The sequence below is a fragment of the Nansenia antarctica genome (assembly GCF_963989245.1).
Source record: "Nansenia antarctica genome assembly, chromosome: 8".
NCBI lineage: Eukaryota > Metazoa > Chordata > Actinopteri > Argentiniformes > Microstomatidae > Nansenia > Nansenia antarctica.
The window spans coordinates 562,210-572,979 of record NC_137678.1 but is presented as its reverse complement, the minus strand read 5'-3'; the positions used below and the strand labels follow the sequence as shown (position 1 = coordinate 572,979).

The 10,770-nt window shown below is 43.7% G+C and overlaps 1 protein-coding gene across 1 annotated transcript; it reads left to right on the top strand.

Moving 5' to 3' along the window:
• The first annotated feature begins 264 nt into the window (after positions 1 to 264).
• On the top strand, positions 265 to 9,635 carry adh8a (alcohol dehydrogenase 8a). Its single transcript, XM_080538636.1, has 9 exons — positions 265 to 404; positions 3,984 to 4,085; positions 4,483 to 4,624; positions 5,616 to 5,703; positions 6,253 to 6,472; positions 7,080 to 7,340; positions 7,862 to 7,994; positions 8,236 to 8,374; positions 9,456 to 9,635. The coding sequence occupies exons 1-9, from the start codon at positions 387 to 389 to the stop codon at positions 9,487 to 9,489; spliced, it is 1,137 nt and encodes a 378-aa protein (XP_080394762.1). The 5' UTR covers positions 265 to 386; the 3' UTR covers positions 9,490 to 9,635.
• The last annotated feature ends 1,135 nt before the right edge of the window (positions 9,636 to 10,770 follow it).

The following is a 10,770-nucleotide window of genomic DNA, read 5'->3' as shown; positions in this document are numbered from 1 at the left end:
TTTTGAGAGATGATATTTTCAAAATTTGAAGACATTTTGTAAAAACATGTTTTCACTTTGTCAATACGGGGTATTGTGTGTGGATAGAAAGGGTCTGAATACTTCTTGAAGCCACTGTAGTTTGGCTAAGTAGTGGACAGAAAACAAAGACTATTTCGACCCATATCCACATAATCATTACATAAAATAAGGGAGAGTTATGGGTTGTCCCATAAACAGGAGCGATAGCTGACAACCAGATAGAAAGCTCCTCCTTCTCTGGACATTTGTTTGTTTTCCCTGCAGTTCTGCAGTATTTAAGGTTGTAAATCTCCACCTCTCCCAAACTCCAACTCCTTGTTGAAACGTACGGCTCTCCTAACTCACAGGCTGAAGAGGTGTCAGAGATGTCAACGGCAGGGAAAGTATGTATCTGTCTATATGTATATCTATATGTATCTGTCTATATGTACAGTATATCTATATGTATCTGTCTGCTCTCTACTGCAGTTTGTATCTGTCTTCTCTCTGTTTGAATGTTGTTGTGTGCTGTATTCAGAATGTGAGGTTGGTGCATAGGACATTAAAAAAAACACAATATATAAGCAACAATAGTTTAAAAAGACAATGGCCAAAGGGGCAATAGACAAATAATTATGTAGGCTGTAGATTAGAGTAATGTAAAACTACTTGTAAATTACACTGTCAGTTGCATGTGTGCATTTGTGTGTGTGTGTGTGTGTGTGTGTGTGTGTGTGTGTGTGTGTGTGTGTGTGTGTGTGTGTGTGTGTGTGTGTGTGTGAGAGAGAGAGAGAGAGAGAGGGAGAGAGAGAGAGACTTATGTAATAATCATGTAAGCACTCTGCATGAATATACTGTACCACCATGTATCAATACTGAGGGAGAAGCGGCTGTGATCTATTTCAGCTCGGTTGACAAAGACATTCTGAAATGTCACCAGATGATGCTCAGATGATGCCTTAAATATGATCTGAAGTCTTTTGTTTGTAACCAAGGGGCTGATTTATCATAGTAAGAACTAGTGGAGTAGTTCATAACTCTATAGAGTAGTCTCTAGTGTTTACAGTAGAGAGTGTAGTTCATAACTCTATAGAGTAGTCTCTAGTGTTTACAGTAGAGGGTGTAGTTCATAACTCTATAGAGTAGTCTCTAGTGTTTACAGTAGAGGGGTGTAGTTCATAACTCTATAGAGTAGTCTCTAGTGTTTACAGTAGAGGGTGTAGTTCATAACTCTATAGAGTAGTCTCTAGTGTTTACAGTAGAGGGGTGTAGTTCATAACTCTATAGAGTAGTCTCTAGTGTTTACAGTAGAGGGGTGTAGTTCATAACTCTATAGAGTAGTCTCTAGTGTTTACAGTAGAGGGGTGTAGTTCATAACTCTATAGAGTAGTCTCTAGTGTTTACAGTAGAGGGGTGTAGTTCATAACTCTATAGAGTAGTCTCTAGTGTTTACAGAGGGGGGTGTAGTTCATAACTCTATAGAGTAGTCTCTAGTGTTTACAGTAGAGGGTGTAGTTCATAACTCTATAGAGTAGTCTCTAGTGTTTACAGTAGAGGGTGTAGTACATAACTCTATAGAGTAGTCTCTAGTGTTTACAGTAGAGGGGTGTAGTTCATAACTCTATAGAGTAGTCTCTAGTGTTTACAGTAGAGGGGCTAGTGGGACCATGTCTGTGGGAGCTGCAGAGGTAATCATCTCAGACAGGAAGAGGGCAAGAGGCTTTTCATGTTCAGCCAAACCTACGCCAGACCGTTGACCTTTTGAAACAGCTTGAGTGGGCGGGAACCCAGTGACAGTCCCTCCCTAGAACACACTGTGAACCTATCCTCCCTAGAACACACTGTGAACCTATCCTCTATAGAACACACTGTGAACCTATCCTCTATAGAACACACTGTGAACCTATCCTCTATAGAACACACTGTGAACCTATCCTCTATAGAACACTGTGAACCTATCCTCTATAGATCACACTGTGAACCTATCCTCTATAGATCACACTGTGAACCTATCCTCTATAGAACACACTGTGAACCTATCCTCTATAGAACACACTGTGAACCTATCCTCTATAGAACACTGTGAACCTATCCTCTATAGAACACTGTGAACCTATCCTCTATAGAACACACTGTGAACCTATCCTCTATAGATCACACTGTGAACCTATCCTCTATAGATCACACTGTGAACCTATCCTCTATAGAACACACTGTGAACCTATCCTCTATAGAACACACTGTGAACCTATCCTCTATAGAACACTGTGAACCTATCCTCTATAGATCACACTGTGAACCTATCCTCTATAGAACACACTGTGAACCTATCCTCTATAGAACACTGTGAACCTATCCTCTATAGAACACTGTGAACCTATCCTCTATAGAACACACTGTGAACCTATCCTCTATAGATCACACTGTGAACCTATCCTCTATAGATCACACTGTGAACCTATCCTCTATAGAACACACTGTGAACCTATCCTCTATAGAACACACTGTGAACCTATCCTCTATAGAACACACTGTGAACCTATCCTCTATAGATCACACTGTGAACCTATCCTCTATAGAACACACTGTGAACCTATCCTCTATAGAACACACTGTGAACCTATCCTCTATAGAACACACTGTGAACCTATCCTCTATAGAACACACTGTGAACCTATCCTCTATAGAACACTGTGAACCTATCCTCTATAGAACACACTGTGAACCTATCCTCTATAGAACACACTGTGAACCTATCCTCTATAGAACACACTGTGAACCTATCCTCTATAGAACACACTGTGAACCTATCCTCTATAGAACACACTGTGAACCTATCCTCTATAGAACACACTGTGAACCTATCCTCTATAGAACACACTGTGAACCTATCCTCTATAGATCACACTGTGAACCTATCCTCTATAGAACACACTGTGAACCTATCCTCTATAGAACACACTGTGAACCTATCCTCTATAGATCACACTGTGAACCTATCCTCTATAGAACACTGTGAACCTATCCTCTATAGAACACACTGTGAACCTATCCACACTGTGAACCTATCCTCTATAGATCACACTGTGAACCTATCCTCTATAGAACACACTGTGAACCTATCCTCTATAGATCACACTGTGAACCTATCCTCTATAGAACACACTGTGAACCTATCCAGGCTGCTTTATCAAAACTGAGAAAACTAGAATGTTTGTGATAAGAAGCAGTTATTATATACACGGTGCCCTGCGTTACATAAAGATGCTCAGCTTGTATTCTTTGGTATTGGTGCACATATCGGTTTCACTATTCAGAAATTACATCACATTTTGGTCCCCCTATTTTTTCAGGATACCCATGTCCAGGGTACTAGTGGGACAGATCCATGACATGTCCAAGTGAAGCACTCATGTTTAGTATTGATGGACACTATTTAGCATGCAGTGACTGCCTGAAGTCTGCCACCCATTGACCCCCACAGACACTGGGTATCCATCTACCTATCTACATCAGGTGATGCTCAGCCAGGCCTGTACTGTAACCATGGTGATGCTCTGCCAGGCCTGTACTGTGACCATGGTGATGCTCTGCCAGGCCTGTACTGTAACCATGGTGATGCCCTGCCAGGCCTGGACTGTAACCATGGTGATGTTCTGCCAGACCTGTACTGTAACCATGGTGATGCCCTGCCAGGCCTGTACTGTAACCATGGTGATGCCCTGCCAGGCCGGTACTGTAACCATGGTGATGCCCTGCCAGGCCTGTACTGTAACCATGGTGATGCCCTGCCAGGCCGAAATCATCAGGAAATGAAATGCGTGTTAAATGACTTGGTCAGTCAAGATCTTTCCACGTTTGGCTCTGAAAATATCCCTAGTTGCTATGGCAGTATGTTTTGGCGTAATTGTCTTACTCTATGATGAAGAAACAACCACAGAGCTTTGAGGCTCAAACCAGATGTTTGTGTGTTGATCTTCCAGGTGATCAAGTGCCGGGCGATGGTGGCCTGGGAGGCCAACAAGCCCCTGGTGATGGAGGAGATCGAGGTGGCGCCGCCACAAGCACACGAGATCCGGATCAAGGTGAGACATGCAGAACCATGAACACTCACAAGCCCTCATGAACATACATATATATAGGCCAGCCCAGTAGAACTCATATGAGTACACATAACTCCTAATGAGTTCACTTGAGAATGGACTGTATATAAAAGATAATTGTTGACATTATGGGGTATTAAAAATCTATTCAATCCATTTTGAGGTCAGGTTGTAACGCAACAAAATGTGGAAGAAATGACAAATTCCAGGGGGTGAATACTTACTGAAGACACTGTATAATAACACACTTTAGTGAAATGAAGTGAAGTAAATCTTTTTTATATCATTTCAGTAAATATAGGCTTCCACAAGAAGGTTTCAAACAAACAGCTCCCAATACATTTCAAGTACACAGACTTAATGTCTTTTTCTCCTGCAGATCGTGGCTTCCGGGGTGTGTCACACGGACCTGTACCACCTGTTCGAGGGGAAGCACAAGGACGGCTTCCCCTGTGTGCTGGGCCATGAGGGGGCGGGGTTTGTGGAGAGCGTGGGACCTGGAGTGACCGAGTTCCAGCCAGGTCAGGAGGCGTGTCACCTGTCTACTGGTTCCCAACCATCAGCCCATTATTACACTAGATTTGACTCAACCTTTTTGTCATTGCACAGGGTCAGCCATAGTCAGCGCCCCTGGAGCAATTAGGGGTTAAGTGCCTTGCTCACGGGCACAACGGCAGTGGTAGGCACCTTAGATGCCAGCAACCCTCCAGTCACCAGCTCACATGCAGCTCCCATCAACCGATTACTTCCCACAGTGATGTCATTGATTCCTATGCAAATCAGAGACCCTATTAAAAACAAAGAGATTAATTCCAAAATCACATGAACTATTATCCTTGCATTAAGATGGACTCAATTCAACTTATTGACTGACTTGTTGACAACATTTTTGCATTTGAGCTTATTTTAAGAGTGTCAAAGGGTCTGAATACGTAAACTAGGCATTTCTGACATTTCTAAAAACATGTTCTCACTTTGTCAATACGCGGTATTGTGTGTGGATTGATGGCAAACAATATCTAATTTAATCTATTTTTAATTGACTATAAAATGTGGGAAAAGTGAAAGGGTCTGAAGCCACTGTAGTTGTGCTAAATAGTGGACAGAAAACAAAGACTATTTCGACCATATCTGCTTCTTACATCATGACATTAACTAAGACATCTCACTATGTCTCATAACCCAGAGTCCTTTTCTTCTCTTAGGAGACAAGGACATCTCACTATGTCTCATAACCCAGAGTCCTTTTCTTCTCTTAGGAGACAAGGTCATCTCACTATGTCTCATAACCCAGAGTCCTTTTCTTCTCTTAGGAGACAAGGTCATCCCGCTGTTCATCTCATAACCCAGAGTCCTTTCCTTCTCTTAGGAGACAAGGTCATCCCGCTGTTCATCTCATAACCCAGAGTCCTTTTCTTCTATTAGGAGACAAGGTCATCTCATAACCCAGAGTCCTTTTCTTCTCTTAGGAGACAAGGTCATCCCGCTGTTCATCTCCTTTTCTTCTCTTAGGAGACAAGGTCATCCCGCTGTTCATCTCCCAGTGTGGCGAGTGCCGCTTCTGCAAGAACCCGAAGACCAACCTGTGTGAGCAGGGCTGGTGAGGACACAGTAATAATAACCCATTATTGTTACATTACATTAGATTAGATTAGATTCAACTTTATTGTCATTGCAGAAATACCAGACAATGAAATGCAGTTCTAACATCTAACCAGAAGTGCAGATAGTGATATCAAAAATTATAGTGACAAGTGATAGGTACAATATGGCGAGTACGGTAGTTGGATGGACAGCAGTAAGCTATGTAAGCTACATGAGCACATCCTTGTATTGGTCAGTGATTCTTTTCTGTCTCTGCCTCAAGTTTTCCTCCATCGTTCGCTGCTGCCTGGTGCTTTTCTCTTGCTTTTACTTGTTTCAAAAGCAAGTATCATTTGTACACTTTTTAGTCCATTTTGGAGCAAGAATGGCTGGGTATGAGTATTATCACGGCCACATAGACAGTTTCCAACAGGAAAAGTAGTTTTTCCGCTTCCATTCCTTTTTAAGACTCAGAGTGACTTTCTTGGTAGTGTATTAGCGTGCTATGCCACTACTAAGCGCCCCAACTGTCCTGTTCTTCTTGTAAACTTCAGTCTCTCACCAGGGCCAGCGATCGGTACGACGTGATGTCCTCTACAGACACCCGGTTCACCTGTAAGGGGCAGAAGATCTTCCAGTTCATGGGGACCAGCACCTTCTCAGAGTACACCGTGCTCAACCAGATCTCTGTGGCTAAGATCAACCCCGCGGCCCCCCTGGACAAGGTCTGTCTGCTGGGCTGTGGGGTCTGCACAGGATACGGAGCGGCTGTTAACACAGCCAAGGTACTGGATGTGTGTGTGTGTGTGTGTGTGTGTGTGTGTGTCTGTGTGTTTATTTGTTTATTTAAACGGACCCCCATCAGTCATCACCATAGTGAGGTCTACTCTTCCTGGGGTCCACATACAAAGACAGACAGTCAAACATAACAACATCAATCAACACAGGAATAGTTAGTGAACAGCATTCAGTTATTAAAACTCAAATGAAATAAATAAATTATAAGATAACAGAATTTAAATACAATAGAAGTAGCAGAGTAGAATACACAATAAAAGCAGAAGACAGAGAGCCCTAACCCTAACCCTTACACCAGAACTAGAGTTGTATCGTCAGGGCCAAAGTCAGACTGGGCTAAAAGATCATTTATTTATGGACGACAGCTTCTTTCAGTTTCTTTTTGAAGCAGGATTCATTTCCAATAAGGGTCAGTGTGTGTGTGTGTGTGTGTGTGTGTGTGTGTGTGTGTGTGTGTGTGTGTGTCTCTCACCGGCACAAAAACTAACACACAATTAAAAACTTGAAGGAAAGATTAAACATTTTTAACAAGACTTACAATATAATACGATTCTAGCGGTTATGTCTAAGTGTTACTGACGTCTTTCCCCTCAGGTGGAGCCGGGGTCCACCTGCGCCGTGTTTGGTATGGGGGCCGTGGGGCTGGCGGCCGTCATGGGCTGCAAGGCGGCGGGCGCCAGCAGGATCATCGCCATCGACACCAACCCAGCCAAGGAGGAGAAGGCCAGAGTCTTCGGCGCCACAGAGTTCATCAACCCCAAAGACCACAAGAAGCCCATGAACGAAGTTCTGTCTGAGATGACCAACGGGGGGGTGGACTTCTCCCTGGAGTGTGTGGGGAGCGTGGCCGTGATGGTGAGGGAGGGGGGGGGGGGGAGGGGGCCGTGATGGTGAGGGAGGGGGGGAGGGGGAGGGGGGAGGGGGGGAGGGGGCTGTGATGGTGAGGGAGGGGGGGAGGGGGCCGTGATGGTGAGGGAGGGGGGAGGGGGCCGTGATGGTGAGGGAGGGGGGGAGGGGGCCGTGATGGTGAGGGAGGGGGGGGAGGGGGAGGGGGCCGTGATGGTGAGGGAGGGGGGGGGGCATGTTTGTGTTTGGAGGATGTGGGGGGTTTGTGTTGTGTATGATGGTGAGTGTGCACCGTGGTCAAGGAGGGGCTGAAAGGAGTACTGCATTGTGGGTAGAACTACTTTTGTGTTGTTTGAGTGTGTGTGTGTGTGATGGGGGGGGGGGAAAAGCAACAATTAAAAGCCTACATAGAGGATTGTGTTTGACTGAAGTGATATAGTGTAGAAAGTGAATTAATCCCAGTGTCGCCACCCCCTCCCCCCCTCCTCCCTCCCCCTCTCCCCTCCCCCCTCCCCCCTCCCCCTCTCCAGAGGACGGCCTTAGAGGCGTGTGTTAAGGGTTGGGGCGTGAGCGTGCTGGTCGGGTGGACAGACGTGGACGACTTCGCTGCCAGACCCATTCAGCTCATCGCCGGACGCACCTGGAAAGGCTCTCTGTTCGGAGGTCTGTCAGTCAGCTGGTCACATGTCTGTCAGTCAGCTGGTCACATGTCCCATTGCAGAGCAACACAATGTGAAATTAAATGATTGTTTTCCATAATTCCAAAGGATGACATTACATTAATGATTCATGTGTTCAAACAATGTATGTTTCTTCAGTGCCTTGTTTAATTTCTGGTGTGAAAGTGTCATATTTCTGTAAGTGTGTTTCTAAGCGAGTCTGATTGTGTTGACGTGTTTGGCAGGTTTTAAGAGTAAGGACGGCGTGCCGGAGATGGTGAACGCTTTCCTGGACAAGAGGGTGAAGCTGGATGAGTTCATCACCCACAGGATGACCCTGGCGCAGGTTAACGACGTCATCGAACTGATGAAGAAGGGGGAATGGTAAAGCTTCGTTCAGTTTGTTTGTTCTGCGCTTCATCTCTATGTGATTCTGACTTTGACTGAATTCAATGAGGCCGATAAAGTGAGTGAGTTTCACAGTGGAAGTACAATGAGGTTTGAGGTTTCAGCAGAACACTGACCAGACTGCAGGTTGTTTATACACGTTTCCTTAAACTGAGCAGTTGAGAGCAGAACTGTGTCTCTGGTGTTACTTTGACTAGAACATTCTGTCTGTGTCTCTGTGTTTGCTCCCAGTGGGCCAGCCAAATCGTCATTTTACCAACGCCAAATGGCTTTAAGCGGATATGCTCACGAGCTGTTACTGGACAGTGTCATTGGACATTGCTGTAAAACCCCACCTGTCTTACCTGTTTAACATTTTAACATTTTCAGTGAATCTCAGCGTGGTTTGTCTTTATCTGCAACTTATTGAATTGGACCTCAACATGTTGAAGGTTTTGAAGAAAAACACCTAATGGTACTAATCAGCTATGGAGAATTCTTTGAATTATTTCACAATAACATTCATAACAGCTCACGGCCCATCAAAACAGCCTTTAAAATATGCTATATGATATTTGTTTATATTTGATATTTGTTTATTTAATCATTTATTTTGGCTCCGCCAACAGTTCTGCAACTGAACTTCAACTGGACTGTTGCCTAGTAACCCGAACACAAACATCTGCAGGCTAGCTACTTTGTATTAACGGTCATTTTGGAGTGATACATAGTTAAAAGTCCCAGTGCTGTTATACTGTATATTGGCACTCATGGAATGCCTCTTGTCCAATCAAATGACTTGGTCGGAACTAACTGTTGTATAATGTAACTTAACGGTAATATATACAAACGCGGAATATTATGAAAAGATGCGTCAACATTCCATTTAGCCGTGCGTATGTCATGGATATCGGCACGGCTGGAACGCAAACTGACCAATAGAGACAATGGACCGGATCTATCCGTTATAAAATGCCATATCCTGTACAGGTGGTTATTAGAGAGTGTTACCAAAGATATGTCATCATAATTAATTCTTATATCAGTAACTCTTTGTTCTGCCTTCTTTGTTTGGCAGCATTCGGACAGTGATGACTGTGGCCCCGCAGTGAGATCCTCCTGCTTTCCCATCACACATCAGTAAACATCCTGTAGCTGAGCTGTTAGTAACTATGGAACAAGTAACATTGATGACATTGATTTATTGTCTCTCCTTCCTTTTTGAAATAGTTTGAATAAACACATTTCATCGTCTCAAAAACAAGGTCTGTGTTTGTCTTTGGTCTTTTGTCTTTCCCTTTTTGTTGTTTTTATAAATATATATATATATATATATATATATAGAGAGAGAGAGAGAGAGAGAGAGAGAGAGAGAGAGAGAGAGAGAGAGAGAGAGAGAGAGAGAGAGAGAGAGAGAGAGAGAGAGAGAGAGCAGACTGGACACAACTCCTAACCCACAACTACCAAAAACACAATGAAGACAAGATAAATAAACAAAAAAACACAATAAACAAGATACAATCCACTCACTCAGTCACAATGTATTAGTACACAATAACTTGTGTATGTTCGTACACAACAAACAAAACAAGCTTCTACCAAAGCTAGCTAGCTAGCTAACACCTGTGTGGCTAGCCTTGTAAACACTGACACAGCTTAGCATGTAACTCACTACATACAGTGCTGTAAAAAAACTATTTCCCCCATCCCAATTTCGTCTGTTTTTGCATGTTTGTCACACTTATAGGGTCTCAGTAGACTTTCGAGTTTAAATAAAGGTTGAATGAACCCAAAAACAAGGAGAAGCTGTATTGACAGACCAAAGTCTCTCCAGTGAAGAGTATGTTGATCTGTGGATAGTGCTTGTATGTTGTAGAGTATGTTGATCTGTGGATAGTGCTTGTATGTAAGAGTATGTTGATCTGTGGATAGTGCTTTAGAAGCTTGCAGCGTCCTCTCTTGTCAACAAACAGACACGCACGTGGCTATTTATGAGAACGTGGGTCGGGAGTCCCCAAAGCGACACTCCCATTAAAATAAATAAATAAATACTACCCCCCCAAGTTAGCTAACAATGTGTAGGTATGTAGCAGTGGCGGCTGGCCGATAGAGGGCGCTGGGGCGCCGCCCCCACCTTCACTTCCACCTTCAGTTGCGATTTGTAAAAGTTTTTTTTTTAAATAAACATTGTTTATTCACAAAATGCGGCTGATATTCTGTCGGCGCCTATCAGCATTCATTAAAAATCCTCCAATACAATAAACATTTTTATCTGTGTGTGTGTGTGTGTGTGTGTGTGTGTAAAACTCACTGTTAAAATACGTAGGGGGAGAACGCGGGGCGCCGTGTCAATGCAAGTCTATGCCAGGACGAATACTTTTGGCTTACACGTG